Consider the following 21,489-nt stretch of genomic DNA (forward strand, 5'->3'; position numbering starts at 1 on the left):
CAGGGAGGAAATGTAAATGGAGTTCAGACCATTTTTTCCATAAAAATTAGGAAGCAGAAAGAATAGACTTTGAAGTTCAACATGTTAGTAAATTAAAGCAACAGCAAAGGAGACACAAAGAGAAAGCAAGCCCTGGACGCCTAAAATTATGTTTTAAGCACTTGGTACTGAAAGACAGAACCTGAGGTGATGAGAAGGCTTCTCTTCACACCATGAACAGATCCCAGAAAATCTCTAGATTAGAAACTGCCTGAGAAAAAAGTATTGCACAACAAATGTACGATGGAGTACAGCATTCAAATGGGATTCTTTGTGCCTTATTCAGCCAGCCCGGGATGACAAGGCTGCAAGAAGCACATACATGAAGACCTGGTACGGATGTCAGGCTGCTCCTGGATGCGCTGAGCAGAGACAGGATTTCTGGACATCGCTCTTTGATCTACAAAATGGTGGCTCGAGTTGGTGTGGAAGGAGGTGACAGCTAATAGACTAATAGACATCTATGGAGAAGTCAGAAATCCAACAGGCACCTCTAAAGAGATTTGCAGGCTTAGTTGTGTTGATGGGGGCTGATCATTCCCGACACCCTCATGAAAGCCGGACAGTCAGTCCAGACTTGTGTGGAGGTGACGAATGACCAGAAAGATATCATAAGGATGCACAGCAACACTCACTGCTGGGTCTGGCAGGGGGATGGATGGTGTTTGTAGTGACTTCTTGGAGGTACCAACAGCCTTGCTCAATTCTGGTAGCCACCTGAGTTTGGATTCGGCTGATGGTCATTCCAACCTGTCTACTCGGGTAAGGCAATTAACAGAACAAGTTCAACTCATCGTTACTGGTGGCCATGGAATGCCATGTGTCAGGAAATGGCACCCGATCATCACTGATGTAGATAAGCGTTATGGAGTTAATTAGTTGTACGGAAAGGGTGGTTCCAGGGAGAAGCGCTTCAAAACTTGGCTTGGAGATTAATTTATCCATCCTTAGCTGTAATGCACTGTCAAGCAGTTAATGGTACATCCAGCTCTTGGGGTAACTGAGTGAAATTCAGGAATCCGTGGCAAAGAGGAGATGATACAATGCTGAGTCCCTCGGACTATAAACTCTATGGCTCTATAGCTGTTCCTTGCTCCAAATGAGGTATGTGGATTGTAAGAGTTTAAAGAACATAACACAACCACAGTGTCTTTTTTTTTTTTTTTTAAATACATTTGGGAGAATTTTTTCCTTACGTCCAGAGATTTGGTTGGCTTCTCTGTACTTGTTACCTAGGCTCTGCCGATGGGGTCTGCCATTCTGCCTTTCACAAGAAGAGCCCCAGATACAACTGTTGCCTATTTAAAGTCGTCTCCAAACCAGTTTAATAAAAGCTGACTGCATCTGCTTCCATGTTATTAGTTCTGCCCCAAAACTCTGTTCCTGGCAACACAATGTTCCACACTAATGAGCCAAATCTTCCCCTCCCATGGCACTACTCCTAAACCTCCACACCATTCAGTTCACAAAGTTACCACCCTGTTTTTCCCTCGGGGGAGGGAAGGATTGCAGCTGCAGAGGGGGTTCTTCAAATAATATGAAGGCCAAAGATCTGTGGGAAAATCTGCTCTCAGACAAATAGCACTTGGGGGCATCTGCAGAGAGAACCAGCCCCTCTTTACTTCTGTCTGGGTCCCACGTCCTTCTGGCAGCAGAGCTTTTTTATGAACTGGGCTGCCATTAATCCCCTGCCAGTTCCTACACCCTACCATCCTCTGTGGGCAGACAGCACCGAGTGGGAGATAATGCTGCAGGGAAGTGGTATTTACTTCAGCTAGATTTTGCGGCTTCATGAGAGAGTTTCTACTTGGGGCAGTTATTTCTCGCCCGCTCCTGCTGCAAGAAAGAGGGATTTGGTGTGGACTAGGATAACTTCTCTTAGCTCCTTTTCCAGTGCCACTTTTCTTCCTGCAGTGCCGAGTGCGAGATAAACAGAGAGTCAAGGTTATCGTGCTGTAGCGATGCTGCTTAGATTAAAGAGAAATCAGATAACTCTCATTACCTAACTGAAACTGGTTGCTATGCTTTTATAGAAAAATGATAAAATCTGAGAGCTGGAGGACTCTGCTGCCCTGGCAAACACCTCACAACACCCCAGCTGAGCTGGGGGGGCTGCGCCCTGGCTTACCTGCCTGGGATGCGGAGATGCCTGGGATGCAGAGATGCGGAGATGCCCAGGATGCAGAGATGCCTGGGATGTGGAGATGCCCGGGGTGCAAGGCAGAGCCCCAGCCACTGTGAACATGTGTGGTTTCGGCCTCCACGCACTCACACCTGGAGCCTCCAGTAAGGAAATTTTAGGCTTAGAAGTTGACATGGGCACGATTGTTGGCTTTAATGTTTTACAAATGGATGCGCTAGCAAAACAGCCGTCTCTACCTCGTGCCGAGTTTCCTCGTGTTTCTAAATGTTGGACTGAACTCATCTGACCGCCTCCTCTAATGCTTTCTGTTATAAACCTTTCTACACCACATGCGACAACAGCATCTCCCTGGAAAAGATTTCATTCGCTTCTGACTTTGCCTCAAGCCATTAACTGACAAACTGGCAGCTAACTACTGTTAACAAATGATTTCCTAGAGATTACTGTTTAAGTAAAAAAGGTTCCAAGATAAATAGACTCATTCTTCATTATGAGGAATTTCAATTATGCATCCAGGGGTTTGGTACATGTGTCCAAAAACCATGCTGTGCAATCCTGGAGCTTGTTCTCATCAACATATTACAAATGGGTAAATAAGAAATGACATTTTGTCCTCAGTTTAATAGCACAGATTTCTATGGCATGTGTACTGGAGACAAACATGTTGGACCATGCAGTCATCTTTCCCATCCAACTAATGCCACTCTATGAAATTCCTACTTAGGCTGAAAATGTTATTTGTTTTTAAAGCACGAAAAGATGCCAACCGCCTTGAAGGAGTTGTGGTTTTAGGGCCACCTGCAACTTGCTAAAAGATTATGAAATTCCAATTTATTGCAATTATGAAATTGCAAATAATATCTTGAAGTAAATGGTCTAATAAGCAGCACAGCTTACTTTTTTGGCTAGTCCTTCTCTGATCGTTTCTGAAACATCCCCTTTCACAAAACCCTGAGCTGGATTGTATGGGGTTTTTTTCAGTATCAACACGGCTTTCCCTGCAGTGCTTTCCAAACATCACTTAGCCATGAAATGATAAAGCTCCAAAATGTTCCTAAGGGAAACTGAGTCACAGAAAAACAAGCTGCCGGGGGACTGGGAGCAGAAGCCGGGATAAAGCCACGCTTCCTCCGCCGCAGCCCTGCTCGGCACTTACAAGACTATCCGGTTCCTCTGCTATAAAACTCGGTAACATGCCTCACTTCTTACCTGATTTTGAGAACATCCTGTGTTAACACACAAACAACTGGTGTTACTACTGCCTGTTTATTTGGCTCTTTACGTGTGTCTGACACAGCACCTGGTGCTCTCTGGTAAGAGGATCGCTCGGCTCCGTATCAAACGAACTCCCAAGCAGCTCCCACCCACGGCAAACAGACAGACATGTACCGTGGCACCGCTTTTGGAAGAAAATTTGGATGAAGAGTGACACTTTTGGATACAGGAGCTGACCTTTCATGGATTCACTGATGCCTGCCACATCCCTCATTGTCCATGTATATGCAGATCCACGTACTAGATCAGTACAAACAGTGCGTGATCATTTAAAAACATTTAATTTTGCAAAGTTCAAGTATATGCGTGTAGTTATATACCATTTCCAGTTAATGCTAATAACCAAGCAACTGGCACTGATAGATCAGATAATTTTCTGTCGTCTTGAGTGAAGAAATTATATTTCCTCTACAACAACTCTTGTGTTCAAGTGCCGTCAGAAGTCCCGGCCAACACACATTTAGTATTTTACCTGAATTCTGCTCCTAGCAGGAAAAGCACACAGTTCAACAGAACAGTAAAAAACTGACATTACCAGATATAACCCTGGTTTCAGCCATCAAATTAATTATTGAGAACACAAAAGGACTGAAGGATGATGTTAACTTCAAGTCAGAAGTGTTTAAAAACTTTCTGGCTTTTGCTGAACATCAGTATCTGTTGCATTATCCAGAGCACATATGCCAACGCGAGCCAACATTTCTTAGAAATATATCTTTACATTACAGCGTTTAGAAATTAATGCATTTACTCCATAATAAAATTACTGCCTTGTCAAGGTGCTCCCACATCTCCCCGTCCAGCTGCTTTGGGGAGCTAAATTAGCAACAGCAAAGACGTTTCTGTGATGTCATTTTACAGCATTTGGTTATTCAAAGTTGCTAACAGCCTGCAAGAATTCAACTGTTCGATCTAAAAACTTGAGAGCCTGTTTCCATGAGAAAAGGACTCTGGAGCTGGACAAGGGACAAGAGCTGCCCTGAAGTTAAACCAACCTGGAGAACGACTGTGAGTCTCGGAGTGAATCACTCGGAGTTGCATTGCTTGAAGAGTTTGTGTCCTGCCCCATTACAACCACAACTACATCTGATTTGAATGAAACTTCAGACTTAATGATTTTCATGCCAGCTATTTCAGAAGCACTGTCATTTTCTTCAACACCCTGTTATTTCATTCACTATCTCCCAAGTTTTTGCTCCAATTCCAAAAGCAAACTTATTTTGAGGAAATAGACTGCTTCCAAATGGCTTTAGAAGGGCCACACACTTAAAACCCTGAACAGACTTAAACCACAACCTCCAGACATCCTCGTGTTTGAGGGTGTACGTCTCCAGAATCCCCATCTCTACGTACAAAAGGAAAAGGCAAACAAGATCAGCACTGAAGATTCAAACGGGTTGTGTTTTTTTTTCAGAAAACTATCCCTATAGTAATGATTTCAAACAAATAACAACCTAAAACAAAAACACGACGGCAATAAAATATAATCTGATGAGCTCTTCAAAAAGATCTGCAGCGATATCGGTTGGCAGGACGGTGTTGCCTATCCCAAAGCTACAGCAGTTTATCCCAGCCAGGGCTTTGCTGCGAACACCCCACAGCCAGAAGGCTCCATCCTTTCAGATTCCAAAACAAAAGCCAAGTTGTGATCGCTGGGACGAGGAAGAAATTTTTTGTTGTGGATTCATTACTGCGTAATTGCTGCAGATTGCATCTTTGGAATACTATGGCAGATACAAGTTGGGAAGATGTGGTGGCTCCCCATGTTATCATCTAATGCTTTGGGTTTACATTCTGAGTGCCAGCCCTCCAAAATATAAGAGATGTGTGTGTCTATTGAAGGAAAAGGAAAATATTTTCATTGATAGGAGACAGGGAAATACAACTGATACTGTCAACTGTTGTCAAACTGATACCAAGGAAAGAGTTTCATGTTAAACTATAAGAAAAAAAAAATAAATTACTCATTTTCTCAATAAAATCAGGGTTAGGAACACAGTGATAAGATCAGAAAGGAACACCCCTGGGTAAGGGACTATTCATGGGACCAGAATGTGGAAAATTCCATAAAGCACAAATGTTGCTAAGAATATTCAAAAGTCAAAGCTTTCTGTGGGTGTGCATGCACAGAGATGTCAACACAACTATTTCACGATCACCGAAATTGCTACTAGCCTGCATCCTCTCTGAATGGCTATTTTTAGGACCCAGCCTTTCATGTGGTATAATGATGTGGATTTTACAAGAGCATTTATAATGTGTTTCATATGGTGTACAGTCCCAAAGAAATTGCTTCGTATCGGAGAAAGTTAAACAAAAAGGTTTGGGCAGTTTTAAAAAAAGAAAAGGTCTTATTTTGTATTATTACTTCTGTTTCAGATTTAGGGTTCATCCACATATTTTAATTTATCCGGTGTGACAGCACCGGCTGTCCCAGAGAGACGCTCGGCCCAGCATGATGAGATCCCCCAAAATGTCACCTGGATTTCTGAATCGGCGCATCCCTTTGGACAGGGGGATTTCAAAGCTCGCAATGCCACATGGGGTAAGTTATAGCAGGAAGGCAAAGCTCAAAGGCCAAATTTTGATCCAGGGTATGCTGGCCTCAGGGGCTATGCACTGTCTGCATTGGAACGTTAGAATTGGCCTTTCTTCTTTTAGGGCAAAGTCATACAGAGTGAGGTTTGCAGAAGACGATGACTCCTCCTCACTATCTCTGCTCCCATGCCAGTAATTCCAGGGCAGCGGCACGTAACGAGAACCAACTCATCAGCCTCTCCGTGCTAAGAACAACAAATTTTTATGTGGTAGATCTTACGATGGCTTATTTCCTAAACATGAAAGCAATCCCCACAGTGCCATCTCCTCAGTGTTAAAATAAAAATTCCACATTTTTGATCTTTTCTTAGCATTTTGCTGGGACAAGCATCTCCACAGCTCTTCTTCCACCCGTGTGTTTATAATTGCATCCCCCTCGTGTTGAGCCAAGCATACCTTACAATCCTGGGCTTTCACGTTTTGCTTTTGTGTAAGTCCCATCAGAGGAGAACCTCTGTTTACGCTCCTGTGTGCTATTCCTCAGAGCAAGCCACAGCAGAAAACAAATTCAACATATAGCATACAAGTTTAATCACTTAAAAAAAGGTCTTTTTTTTTTTTTTGGTCAGTCCATGATTACTGTGTAGCTCTTTAAGGCAGACATGTACTTTGTATATTATAGTCCCAGATTCTCAAATGGAACAAAGGAGATACTGTTGAGACCTTTTTTTCCCCTATCATTTAATCAAATGTAAAGTTGTTATAACCAGAGGGGAAAAGTGCTCTAGATTCTAGTATCCAGCTTTACTTTGGTTTCAAAAGCTTACCACAGTATTGTTGAGTTTATTGTTTCGTTCAACAAAATACTAATTTGGGGACCCCGTGAAACACAATGAACCAGATTCTTTTCATTGCAGCCAAGCTGTGTTTAGCACAGAAGCGGTGGATGGGCAAGGAGTCGTGTTTTAAAGCCACTTTGGTGACCTCTTGCCCAGCATCTCCAGCCAGTGGGATGCTCTGGATGGGTACCGCTAGTTCTGCTGGGTTTTGCTAACCCTCCTCATCCTCAGCCTTGATCAAATGTCCCACTTTCTCTGTGAAACCACCTCGCAGAAGCATTGTTGAACAGTCCTTCCAGGCCAGGCTGGACAGGGCTCTGAGCAACCTGATCTGGGTGAAGACGTCCCCGCTCATAGCAGGAGGGTGGACTGGATGAGCTTTGAAGGTCCTTCCAACCCTAACTATTCTATCATTCTGTAACTTTGGGAATGGTCACAAATTATAAAGACCCAAAGACAAAAATAAGAGAAAGGGCCACAGGCCAGAGCAGTGGTGAGTCGCTCTGTAAGGAGGTGAAGGTGAGAGCTCTTTCACCAAGCTCATCGGGAGGTGACCAAGAAGCAAATCCTGCTGTAATCAAGACTCAGAGGCACATGATGTTGCAATCACTTCCTTTAGGAAATGAAGTCGGAGGGTTGTGAGCCAGCAACATGTGCTGAACTGGCAGGTCCCAAGGCAAGAAGGAAGACCTGGGCTGACACTGGGTTTGGTACAGACTTTGCAGGTTCCCAGGACGTCTCATCATTCACCCATGAAACACTCGCCCTGCCTGGGGGCTGGAGAGAGCCGTGCCCTCCCGGACAGACCGCTGGACAAGCCAGCAGACAGAACAGGCATTTGGTCTTTACTGATTCAGCTGGATTAGAACTGTAAACTAGGAAAGGAACAGCTCTGCATCCTGTTACCAACCCTCTGAGTCACCCGTCCTCCTACCAAACCTTCATTTCATCCTCCAGACGCAGGGACTAATGAGCAAGTATCATGTTCTAGCCTAGTTTTCCAAGGGAGATTTGGAAGAAGCTTGTGAGGGGGGCTGAGATGGCCCAGCTTGGCTCCAACCTGGGATTTGGTCAGGCTGAGAAGTTTCCTCAGCAGCTTTGCAAATTGTTCAGGAAGCAACTGGTATCTACCCTTCTGTTTTTGTGCCCTCCACCCGCCATTGGTAAATGATGAGGTAAGGGCATATATACATCAGGCTGGCAGAGATGCTGATGTAAGCCATCTTCTGGCACTGAAAGCAGTGAACTGCAGTGGCAAAAGCATGGGAAACCAAGGATAAACAGCAGCAAATGAGAGTCATGAGGTGATGGCTGCAGACATCCCAAAGCCTCGGAGGGGTGGGATGGAGAGAAGCTCCCAGGGTGACAATGCCCTCTCCAGGAAAACAGTGCTCGGGATGTCTGGCATCTAGTCCCTCTTCAGATCAACGCAACAGACAGGAGAAGACAAACCTTGAGGATTTCATGAGGAATCTGTGACTCACGGATGGTGCAGGAGAGTTTAATTACTGAACGGCAGCACGTGCTTGACCCAAACCCTGCTGCCCAGCGCAGCCTCCCCGTGAGCAGAGACGATGCTCACAGACGCACAGGTCCTTCCCTCACCTTCCCTACAGTGAATTAGTGAGGGGGCTCAAAGGCCAACCTCAGAGAAACAAAGACTGAATTTGGTCTTGCTGAATCACTCATGACTGAAGGGCAGAGAAAGAACTGGGGGTGTGAAATTAATAGGAAGCCATAATGTTTCCTCAAAACTGTTGATGTTTCTCTTGACTGTGTTTTACCAATAACCATCATGTCATGTACACAGAGACACACATCTCGGGACAGGATTGCAATCCTTGGTGTGCAGCTCACACCACCCATACCCTGAAAACCTGCTTCACTTGCAGATCATGTTAGAGATAAAGAGGGATTCAGCCTGCGATGAGGATCCGGCCCTTCACAGATTATCTACGAGAGGAGACAAGAGTCATCCCTAAGGACCCAGCAATGTCTGTTTAGTCACAGGAACACACAAGGTTAGTTGGGCAGGTACCTCCGAACAGCAAATGCCAGCACAGCTGACCGTAGGGATTTGTCAGAGTTTCCAGCCGAACGCAGGAATTTAATGGTGCCTGTAGACTTACGGCAGGAGAGGGACTGCAAACAGCGAGGTGACGCGGGAAGGCGTTGCAGAGCTCCTCGCTGCCCTCCCACCGCTCCCCTCTTCTCTCGGTTAAAGCTTTGGAGACCAGACCAGATCCATTCTTTCATCTTGGACACATCATGTCCCGCTAACCCCAAAATCACTCTGCTGTTCACCGTTAAAATTTCAAAAATATTTATCATTAACATGAATGAGCTTTGGGATCTGAGGTTGATGCTTCGTTTTTGCTTTTCTCTCCAAATTCTCAACCAGTTGAGCTACTAACACTTCACAAACAGCAACAGTTGGAAGCTTGCAGGAACGGTGCCTTTACCACACATAACCTCATAACAGGTCCTCACCAACAAAGCATCCCATGCCTGGGAAGCCAGTCCCAGGGTAGCCTGCGAAGGAATCCCGGAGGAGAGCAGATATCGTTGAACTGTCTGAATCACGTGTGCACTTACTCGCATGCTCGGATTTACATAAAACTTGCTTTTGTTTCCCTGTGACATTTTTCTTTCTCTTTTTTTCATTCCAAACAATTTTAAAAATAAGGTTATATTAGACCACACACAGGCAGTGCTGTATCATGTCACTGCTTCTTAAGCAGAACTCTCTAATTTATTTCAAAGGGAAGTTCTGCTTCAAAATTGAGGGTGTGATATGAACTCAGAAATTAACACAAGAATTTTCCTTGGGGGGAACCAAGGCTGAATCAGACATGCAATAAATGACCTCGGAAGCCCTGTCTGTGCCTTGGTACATCCACCTATTCGACATTATGCTTTAATATAAAAAATTATTTTCACCATTATCCTATTTCAAGCTAGGTAGAAGAGCTGGAAGAAGTGGATTCAGTCTGGTCAGGAGGGAACAAATTACTCATCTGTCTGTCTGCCAGGACGTGCATCAGCAGCCACCGCACTCCTAACGCTTTCTGCTGGGAATATAGCAATTTATGGGAAGAGAACACTGTCCCAGCGAGGTCCTGTCGCTGCCAGGGAACCTGGTTGGGATGCTGCTGGCACTGCTGGGAACACGTGGAGCTCCCATTTGCTTGCAGCTGCCTTCCCTCCCCGCACAACATCTGGAGAGGGACGCAGCAGCCCTTTCACAGTGACAAATCCCCATCATGCAGCAACTCCAGGGAGTTTTGCCACTGGTTTTAACAGGATCAGAGCTCGACACAGGAAAAAGCAATACTAAACTGACAGTGCAAGCTAGGACAGACAAACCTCTCCAGAGAAGCAGCTGAGCTGCAGATTTCCTTCCGCCAACTGCTGCGGGGGCAAGAGCCTCCCGCAAGGGGATGGAGCATCCTTGGGGGAAGGGGCTGCAGCAGAAGTGGCTGCGTCCCAGGGCTCAGCGGCTGTTGCCTGAGCTTCTGTCCTGCAAAGGGCGGCAGGAGACTCCCAGCTCTATGATTTTTCCTTTTTGACCTCGTGATAGACATTTGGGACCTGTGGCCCCGGGTCAGTAGTAACTGCGCTTTCATCTTGCCCTGCCCCAAGGGGACATTTCAAAGCCACTGAACAGACACCGAGCTCGAGGAGCCTGGCTGACCACAGGGACCTGGCTCTGAGCATCGGCGTTATTTCCTTGGCCTGCCATCTCATCTGGTGACTTCAGATGTGCAGAGCTTGGGAAGGTACCACCACCCTTCTGCTCCCACATGAGCTCTGGTTAGACCACTTAGTAATTAAGATTACGTAGTGTCTGTTTTCCGAAGAAACAGAGGCTCTTGGACCTCTTTTTCACACAGACAGAAAGACCAGCTTTACACATAAAACATTTTAATGCTGCCTTCACACATGTCCCATGCTCCCTACACATAACAGAGGTGAACAGAAGGTGTAAAGAGTTTCCCTGGGAGCTCTCTCACTGACCAGAGTGAGGAGAGCTTTGTGCCCTGCAAATGGGACAGCACAGCTCATTCCTATTTTATAAACCTATTTACAAAAGGAACTTAAAGGAACTTATAAATGCTCCTTCTACCACTTAACTACCACAAGGTACAAGATATAACAATGTTCAGAAAACCCCCTCGGGTCTAAACTAAATTATACAACTGTAGCAAGAAAAATATTTTAATCTGATCAAAGTGTTAACATGTTTGACCATGTCTGACCTCTAATGTTTGTAACCACCTAAAAGGCTGATGTTCTTACTAAGGATGTACCTTAATTTGATTTAAAGTCATTTGTACTATTTAAAAAAGGATATAGTTTTATGATTTTATATTTCATTTAGAAAAAAACAGTTCCTCAACTTGTTAATATTATTTGGAAGTTTCTTGCAGATTTTTAACCAGTAAATCGTATATATTTCACCCTGGGAATAACTGGACTTTGCGAGAGAAAGGAGACTCAAAGGAGCCACGAACCACCATGCACATGATGCCTGAGAGCCAAGTGGGGAGCAGTTCTCCTGGTGCCTGGCAAAATGTTGACATTTCAGATGCGTGCACAGTCTGTGCTGAGATGCTCTTAACACACCTTCACTGACAGCATGCCCTCTCCAGCCCAGCCAGCTGACGGGGGGCCACAGCAATGTCCCAAAACACAGGACGCCCTGTCCCCAGCTCCAGGAGCACCTTCACTCGCACACCCTGGCCACCCCCGAGTCCTCCTTTCTCTCTTTGACAGCTCTGCTGCCAGTCCAGGCCACTTGTGCCTGCTCAGACCAGCATCCCTCTGGCTGAATTACCCTGACCTGGCGTTTGCCACCTGCAGCAGAGGTGGCCCACACAGCTGAACACCTGGGATCTGCCCGCTGCAGGGTGGCTCTTGCCATGTCCTGGGGACATCAGCTGGGCTTGGTGTTGCTGCTGATGTGAGGTACCTGGACACATTCAGTGCATTACTCTGGAGCGACACCAGAGCATGCAAATAACATAAGTGGGTGTGTTTTGGTAAAAAGAGATAATTCTAGCAGGGGAGATGTTGGTAGACTAGCTGGATGCTGGGGTGAGCAGTCTAACAGTTAACAGGCTACAACCACCTTGAGGGAAACAAAGCAAAAGTGATGCTGCTGAGAAAATAAAAGAAGGAAGCAGGAGGCCAGTAACGCCGGTAGCAACACACCCAGCAGGCAGGAGCTCCAGGCCAGCTCCAGCACCGCTCGCAGCACCCGGCCGGGTTCGGAGGAGCCCGCAGAAAATAAAACCTGCAGCCTCGATGCTGGCCACCCTTCATCTTTCAGGGAGCTGTGTCATATTTTTCAATTAGTTAAGTGTAAAGCCCTGACAGTTTGCCAAAGTACTCCAGGGTTAATTTTTTTAATTTTTATTTTTGAAGGTTCTGAAATTAATCCTAACTGCAAACAACCATTTCCAGGAAGCCTCATTAAGCAAAATACAATCTCTACTATCAAATGCACGCATGACTGTGATACATAATCCCATTCACTTGCACTCCCTGACTCTACTTGTGCTAAAGCATAAATTAAACAAACTTTTATCAATGGTTAAGTATAGGCAATCTTTGGTCACAGATCCGACCTCCTCAATTACTGGAAACAGCCACCAGATTATAGCCTGTGCTTTATATAATATACAGAGAAGCAATAAATCTATAAGAGCAATACACAATTTACTATGATAATCTTTGCACAGTCAATACAAACACAAGACAAAATTGCCCAGAAAGATAAATTGGAATAGTTATGGTACCAAATCAAATAACCAAAAGATGAGTCTTTATCTGAGGAAGAAATCTTCCCATGTCTGTTAGATAACTGATTTTTAGGTGAAAACATCAAACCAGCTTTTGAAGTCACGCAACATAAACCACTGCAGGATCCGAACAGGCCAAAGGCAAAGCCGGCTGAGGCAGTGGATGATTTCTGTGGCTCTTGAGGGGACAGGATCATTCCTTCTCTACTACTTAGTTTTCTCCCCTCCGAGTTCTGCACAGCCTATTTACTCCTGTCTGTTGCTCCAACAATAACCTCTTGGGTTCTTATTACATTATCAAGGGGAGAAGCAATTCACAAACCACAATCTACTTTTTAGCTTAATTGCTAATAAATAGGCTATGGTACTTTGTTGCCCATCAAGTATGGGTTTATTAAAAGAAATATTCTATTGTAGCAAGTAGTTGCTGGGCTAATGTAACTCCAAATTTACCCAGATTCTATACCAAGGAGCAAAGTAAGTGCTTTTAAATAAGACAAATTTAATATAATCATTTAAAATGTATCAAGAAGAGAGAGGAACTTAATATTTTAGAGGGGCAAGGGGGACACCTCGTACTAGGAGGAAGAGATATGAGCTGGAATGCAACAGAAGAAATGCTTATTTTTATTAAAACAACGTACATTGGCCCTGCCTTGCAAACACATCTTTTCTTGCTGTAAACCCAAGGAAAACTTCGAACTTTACTGCCAGATCCTCAATATCTGCACACCGACTTCAGCAAAGCCGCGCCGGGCTGCAGCAGGGAAATCGGCTCCCGGGAAGAGCACGGGCAGGCTGGGGACCCATCTCCTGCCGCTCAGGCCACTGACCCAGCAAACAATATTCCATCACACTCTAGAGTTTCATCCCCCACAATCCATCCCTTTCTCATAACGCCAGTTTAACATCCTAATCCTCCAGTGAACAAAGGGTTAAAATTAAGGAGGGTGTTATTTTTTTAAACTACAGGCTAAAAACTAAAACTGAAATAAACTAAGTGATGTTCTGTTCTCCTTTACCGGCTGCAAATGCAAAGTAACATCCAAAATGAACGCAGCAATGCCAGCTCCCCAGGAGCGACACGAGCACAACTGCCCGCTGCAATGTCGTGACAATATTTTCTGAAGTTCTGATGGAGATGGTGATGGGAAAAGACAGCTTTTGTAGAGAAGTCTTTAGTTTAATTATTCAGATAGCAAAATTTACAAATATTGGAATATACAGAATTACTGAAGCCAGTTTGACATGAGAGGGAAAAACTTTACAGGAAGAAGACAGGAATAGTCCCCCAGCAGTATTAAAGCTTTTCCTAAGAACCTCTGTTGCCATTTTAGAAGCAAAAGATAAACTTTCTGGGCCATCATCCACTACAGAGTCCTAAACCGAAGGCAGACCAAAACCTAGCTATTTTACAAGCAGATTAACGTCAAACTGAAGTTAAGCTGTGGGATATATCCGTGAACACAAACACCAGAAGCCGCTCGCCTCCAAAGCCCGGGGCCCAGAAAAAGGAAGGGGCATTCTTACATTTGATATTAGGGTTTGATTGCTGGAGGAGTAAAGGGGAACCTAGAGGATGGGGAGGTTGGAAAAGCAGCTCCTCCAGCAAACTGGGAGTGAAACTGACACTTGCCGAGCATCTTCCCCCATTCCCACTCCTCCTCCCTTCAGCTTGGACAGAATAGTGCCTGAGCATTTTAGAAACAGGGCTGCAATTTGTCAGAAAGAAAAGCACATGTAGGTGCCTGCACAATACCTGCAACATACTTCAGCAGTGAGAGAGGCTACAAAACTTCTCTATAACGAGAGGATGAACTCACCAGAGGTGACATAGATCCATTTGGCAGATAAGGGTCTGAAAGCATTAGGAACGGGTAGCCAGAATACGCAGATCCTTTATACATCCCTGGGTCCTGATGCTTCATACCTGTTAAAATTAAAGATCCCCATCACTATTTGCCTTATGACAGGTGACTCCCTTGCCTGTTGAGAGCTCCCGAAGAGGTTACAGCACACTTTGGGAGTCTTTTTGCCTCATATTCCTCAGAGAGGGTGTTGGGGGGGGTGCCAGGGTTCCCTCGGGGTGCACCAGGAAACCTCACTGCTGACAGCTGCAGCTTTCCTGGGGGGGCTGTGGCGGCCAGGCCGGCATCCTTCACTCCCGGGGGCTGCAGGGCAGCAAGCTTGGGGACCAAGGGGCTCACTGACCCCGGTGATGCCAAGTACTTGGACAGGGCGAGCTGGGGATGCCAGCAGCGACCAGGGATGAGGACACACACACACAGAGACGGGGTGATCGGTGCCACTAACCATCATCCATGTGGTCTGGGAGCTTCTCCTGATAAACTCTCTGCGGATCCTGCACACGTCTGATGGCCTGCATGGGGAGGAGAGAGAGAGGCAGAGCGGGGGGTGGCGGGGCGGGGGGCGCGGGCCCGGGGCGGGGGCGGCGGGGGCGGCCCGGCTCACCTCGGGGTCGGCGGCGGCTGCGGCCGGGCTGCCGCTGCCCTCCGACTCGTTCACCAGCGAGGACTTGAGGTCGGCCAGGTCGCGCTCCGTAAAGGCGTTCTCGGGGATCTTCTCCTCCTGCTCGCCCTCGTCCTTGAAGGCCAGCATCTCGTCGGTGGCCCCCAGGTCGTCCCCGCCGCCGCTGCCCAGCTGCGGCATTTTCCTCCCGCCGCTCCCTCCCGAGCCGCGCAGCAACTTTCCCGGCGAGTATTGTTCTCCGCCGCCCGGATCAAACCCTTCGCAATTATTAAATTTTTTTTCTCCCTCAAATTTTGTTTTTCTCTTGGAAAAAAAAAAAAAAAAATTGCTCCTTCTCGAAATTTTTCTTTTTAAAGTTTTTTTCCTTTCCTTTTGAACTTTTAAACTTTTCCCTTTAATTTTGTCCCCCTCCTTTTCAAACTCCCTTTAAATCCTTTCTTCAAAAATTAATTATAATTGTTTTTTCCTTCTTATAAAAATTCTTTTCCTCCCCCCTCCCTCTCTCCCCGGCGGCTCACGGGGGGCTCTGCGGGCGGGCGGGCGTCGCGGGATGCCGGGCTCGACAGGCGCCCACCCCCGTGCCGCCCCCCACCCCCCCCGAGCCCCGGAAAGTTTCCCTGGGAGCAGCGGGCGCCGGCGGCAGCCAGAGGCACGGAGCGCCCGGTGCCTGAGTGCGAGCGCGGCGGCGCGGCGGCCAAGGGCTGCCGACATCAAAGCGGCCGCCGGGTGATTGGCAGCTCCGGGGAGGGGCCGGGGGCGGGCACACACACACATACACACACACATATATGTACACACGCGCTCCGACGTGCCTGCCTTAAAGGGACCGCCAGCCCACGGTATAGCGGGGTGACCCCCCAACCCACTCTCGGGGAGGAGGAGGGACCCCGCCGGCACCCTCGGCGCCAGCCTGGGCCGGCTGCGTTGGGGGGGGTTTGGAGGTGGGGAGTGGTCCGGTGGTGGGTGGCACTGGGGGCTTAGTGCAGCCCCCGGCTGTGTGTGGACATATGTGTGCACACATCTGTACACACATCTGTGCCTATGTATTTACATGTGCACACCTGTACACACATCAGTGTGCGCACGCACACACAAACTGTGTGCACACATCTGTGCACACACACTTCTGCACACTCTCACTGCACATACACCTGTGTCTCCACATCTGTAGGTGCTTATTTGCATACACAGCTGCACATACACCTGCATGCACACATCTGCACACATATCCACAGTTCTGCACCAGCCCATCTGCACACACATCTGCACACTCACATCCATAGGTGCTTATTTGCACATACAATGTGTGTGCCCTCATCTGCACACAAATCAACACATGGTTCTGTGCATTCACATATCTGCCTGTGCACAGTCTGTACACATGCATCAGCACACATATGCATATGTGCAGCCATGCATATGGCTGTACAGGTGTGTCTGTGTACATCTGCACACATACATCTGTACGCAGACATCAGCATGCACAGCTGCACATCTGACCCACACGAGCACTCACACACCTACACACACCTCAGTGGGATCCACTCACATCCCCGAACACATCAGCACAAGTGAGCACAAAACCGCACACAGCAGCACACACACCTCTGCACACGCAAACACATCAGCATGCACACACCTGCACATGCACATCTGCACACACATCTGCACACAAACATCCACACACTCACCTTTGCCCACAAATCTACAAGCACAGATTGGCAACTAAAAACAGGACAGAAGTTTGTACATGTAACTGTAGACATACATCAGCACATGTATTGTGTGCACATGGGCACACCTCACCACATACACGCGTGTACACAGACACACATCAACACTTATATGCGTCCACAGACACACACATCGGCACGTATAGGTGTGCACACAGATGCTCAACACGTGCACACAGACACACCTCACCACCTACATGTGTGCACACGGACGCACATCAACACATATAGGTGTGCGCACACGTACATCAGCACATATACGTGTGCACACCCACACCTCAGTGGGTGTTCCAGCCGTGGGTGCCCCCTCTCACCCGACACCCGTGGGTGCTGATGGCCCCACAGAGCACGGCCAGATGTGGGGCAATGTCCGCAGTTCCCCACTCCCCCCCTCACCCCCTCGTCCCCAGCCTCTTGGGGACACAGGCATGACGTTGCATCCCAGAAAATTATTAGTTTTCTTGACTGGCCCCAAGGGTCAGGAAACATGAAATTACCATCTCGCAGCCAGTTCTGAAGACACTAGACACTTCTGTGTCGGCGTCAGAGATTTTTTTAAGCAGTTCCCATGGAAAAGGAAACTCCCCATCTCTTCTGATCACATACGACAGGTCCTGTGCATGTCTCCGGTAGCTTAAAACAACACACCGATATTTATTTTCCTTAATTAAGATTGCATAAGATAGCCCTGGGTCCTGGAGACTTTTCTACAGACTGTAATGACGCCATGTAAATTTTTTTTTATGACCCAATATACTACATATTGTCGCATTCGGCCCTTGAATAGGAAACTAAAAATCTCAGTCCCTATTTTTCTTGTTAATTAGGGTATTATTACTAGGGATATAATCTCATTACTTTTTGGGGAGGAGAAGAACTAGTTTGGAGCCACTTTGAAAAGTACTAAATATATTTAAATGAAGCAAAATCCGTCTTTCTGCTAATTGCTGATTTTGCATGACATAGAATTATTGTTCTGATTTGGGGGGCTAAAGGAGGTGGGAGAGGGAAAGGATGCTGTTTGCTTTTTTCCAGCTCAGCTCTCCCATCCAACTGAATGAGCGGGGCTACCCCATAGGAAACTCCGTCTGCAAATTTCCATTCTTTTAAACATCACGAAAATAAAATAAGCTGCAGCGACTTTGAGTAATAATCATTTGAATGAAATATTTGCTACTTTAAGATTTTTTTTTTTCTTTCAGATGATCCTCTTGGTTTGCATGTGAAAAAAATCGTCTGAGATTTACAGCCCTCCCAAATGGAGATAAAGCCTTGGCAATGAGTTGGAAACCTGTTGTAATCTGTGATCCAGGAAACAAAGAGCCTCATTAATGCAGAGACTTTGGTGAGCCTTTGATGTTAGCTAGCATAGCATTCACTCTCAGTTCCATTTGCATTTAAACATTCATAAAAACATCATCTCTGCTTCCTTTGCCTTAAGCAATTTAGGAGTAAAGTATAGCTTCTATTTAAAGAAACCCACTGTGGTGAGGCTTAGAATACAAATATCACATAATCTTCAAGCAGAGCAAATATTTTATCCTACATTTCTGGTGGGCACGTTTAATAGTATTATATTTAAGACCCAAAATAAAAGATCCATCTTATTTTCATTAACCTTACACCACATATTCGAGTGAGAAGAGGAAAGGGGTCCTGTTCATTCTAAATATACTACATACCAATTTGTGGAAGTCGGGGAATCCAGAGGATTTTACATTATTCACAAGAGCTGAATTTTTGAAAACTGCATGCCTACAGCAAGGTGCCTGAATCCATATTAGACACACAACGCTGAAAATTTTGAACAACGTTAGGTTTTGGGGTTTTTGGTTTGGTTTGGCTTTGTTTTTGTTTTGTTTTAATATATGTATTTTTCTGAACTGCAGAATCTTCATCCTGGTGTTAGAATGGAGCAAAAATAAATTATTTATTTATTTATTTATTTATTTTTTAACAAATGGCAGTGTACATGTAAAATACTAAAAAATCAGAATAAGCCCAAAATGTGGAGATTTTCTTCCGAGAGAAGGCACTGTTGCTCCCAGATGGCATCCTGAGGAAATGGCAGCATGGGGGGAATTGCTTAGAAAACAAAGGCCTATTTATGTTATTATTTCCAAAAGGATTATTTACAAGCACACCTATGAGAAGTGGAAAAGTGCTAAAAATATTGGAGTGGACTTGACTCGATGTTTGGAAATACTCAATTCAATTTGTCCATGTTCACTGTACCATTAAAAACAACAGAGCAAGTTGAGATTGATCCCATGTCACATCGGGAGCTCTTTCTGTTTTCACTCTTAGGAGGAAATATAAGGAAATCTTTATGTTTGGCACTGTGAGCCAGTCCAGCCAGACTGACGTTTTAAGCACTATAAGCAAGTTTCCTATATGATGAATATTTAAAATTAAAAACTGAAATGGAAAACACTTAAAAACAACTTTACCTTGGATAAAATATTTCTGGAGCTGGATCAAAGCAAAACAAAAAGCCTGGCTTACTTGTCAGATCATATCTGCGCTGAACTTCAAGGTTTGATTTGTATTATTTACATGGAAAAGGTCCCAAGAAACCAATTTGGCACCAAGTATCTTCATTACGTTTTTTCGCTTGTATGGGTGATTAAATCAATCTAGGGTTCCTATTTTAATTTTTTTTGAAAGGTGCAGCCATCTGTGAATTGAGGAACTTTTCTGATGTCATCTTTGTGCTTCAGACGTGCTTTTTTTTCCTTTTAATAAGAAGAGTCTAAAGTGGCATGTTTGTTTCACTATTAGAATTTCTAACTGTCCTTCCAGTAACTGTTCAGAATTAAAGGTATATAATAACTTTTTAGAACATTTTAACTGTAACACCCGCAGATAACAGTAAACCAGATTAAATTATAACCAAGTCTGTCCGTCTTTCCGTCTATTCTTCATCCTGCATTTATCAGCACGTTCTCTGAATGCTGCATGTGAAACTCAGCACGTGTATTTTTGCACTGCACTGCACACAGTGGCATTATGGGACTTCGCCATACACATTATATTAAGTGAAGCCTCTCCTTTAAAGTCGATGTAAATGTTGCCACTAACTTCTCCTAGGCTCAGGTTTCACCTTCTGTTCTTTAAAAGGGGCTTCAGACTGAAGCACTTGGATTTATTTAATTTACTTATTATTGTTTGTTTGGTTTGGTTTGGTTTTCTCATTTTATTGTTTGTTTCCTAGAACTATTTTGGAGTAGCTCCCATTTTACTGTCTTTGGACACATTTTATCCTCTCATACAAGTTCATTTAAAGTGGGTAAAGGACACATCTTTCCTTGGCAGGTTGAACATCCTACATTTGCCTTCCTATTTCATTATATTTGCAGCAAATATGTTTCCCTGATATGCGTACACAAATCAAAGTATGTTTAATTTAAAAACAGATTTATTTCACCTTTTTTTTTTTTGGTAGCAAATTATTCGATTCTCTACGAACCTTCTAAATATTTGCCATTCTTCTGGAGGGAAAAATATTTGCATGATTGTCCCATAAGGATGACTGGATTGACTGATAGATTGGCAGTGGAAATGTTTCAGATGAGATGGATGAAAACTCCTGTGCGGGGTTTCCAGCTGGGAGCAGGAGCTCGGGGAGGACAGGCTGGTACCAGCTGAACTAATCCTGGCAAGTGACCAGAGCAAATCAGGCCACCGAAAGCTCTGTTTTGCCCAAAGGGTTTTACACCGGTATAATTATCTCAGCATAGTCATAGCAGGAACATTTCCTTAGTCTAGACAAGCTCTAATAGTTAAAACAGATCTATCGTTTGCAACTGAAACATCTTGACCCGGCTAAGCCAAGCGCAAAGCTTCGTCTTCTTCTTCCCACTTGGCCTTTCTTTCACTCGTGTCTGCCTAGGTACAGCAGGATTTTGTGTTGGTTTGGAACGTCCTCCAGTTTTGTTGGTGGCAGAAAAAAGGGCTAAGCAGTTGCTCAGACATTTGCGTATTTGATTCACTCTGCCCTTCTTAATCTTGCAGGATTTTAAGTCTTTAATTGACTTTGTGCATTGATCTAAACATACTTAAAGGATTCACTGGCAGCTGCCAAAAGATTGCTTTTAAAATACCAACAGAAAATTGACTTTCTGACATTGCAATATTTAGGTTGCTTTCAAATGTCTATATGTTTTTCTGAAAATGTCTCCAGCTGTTAGGACTGGAGACTCCTTTTTCCCCCCTTGGGAGGCAAGTAGCAAAGGTCCTGACTGGGACCAGCATCCTGCTTTCTCCAGGAAAAGAGGATAATTGCTCTCAAAAGACCTCATCAGATGTCAAAAGCCGTTGTGTGGAATTCATTCTGGAGACTGTGATCTTTGGACAATTCCTTGCATGTACAGCACAACATGGCACAAGCCATCATGAAATCTTCCAGTGCAGTTTTTTGGTTTTTCCTTTGTTTAGAAGATGATACCCTTTGTTTTGATTTTGTCAGGTTGCAAGACCATCTCTTCAAGCAATTTTCACTTAACAAGTATTTTCTTTGTTCCTGATACAAATAACACTTCATATTATTAAAGGACTTTAAAAGAATTGTCTGTTTTTCACTCTCTGTGTTTTGTTCAACTCTTGCTGTTAGAACTGAACCAAGGAAC

General features: G+C 45.1%; 1 protein-coding gene across 3 annotated transcripts in view; it reads right to left on the minus strand.

The window, feature by feature from the left end:
* Window positions 1-15,678, minus strand: part of TCF7 (transcription factor 7) — a 67,970-nt gene extending 52,292 nt beyond the window's left edge. For all 3 annotated transcript variants that reach the window (XM_080353419.1, XM_080353421.1, XM_080353420.1), the window contains exons 1-3: window positions 15,111-15,678; window positions 14,952-15,018; window positions 14,462-14,568 (exon numbers count right to left, since the gene is read on the minus strand). In XM_080353419.1, the coding sequence (XP_080209545.1) occupies window positions 14,462-14,568; window positions 14,952-15,018; window positions 15,111-15,308 (372 nt within the window). In that variant the 5' untranslated portion in view covers window positions 15,309-15,678. The remainder of the gene's footprint in view (window positions 1-14,461; window positions 14,569-14,951; window positions 15,019-15,110) is intronic.
* Window positions 15,679-21,489: the final 5,811 nt, after the last annotated feature.

This window comes from Nesoenas mayeri (genome assembly GCF_963082525.1).
Source record: "Nesoenas mayeri genome assembly, chromosome: 14".
Lineage (NCBI taxonomy): Eukaryota > Metazoa > Chordata > Aves > Columbiformes > Columbidae > Nesoenas > Nesoenas mayeri.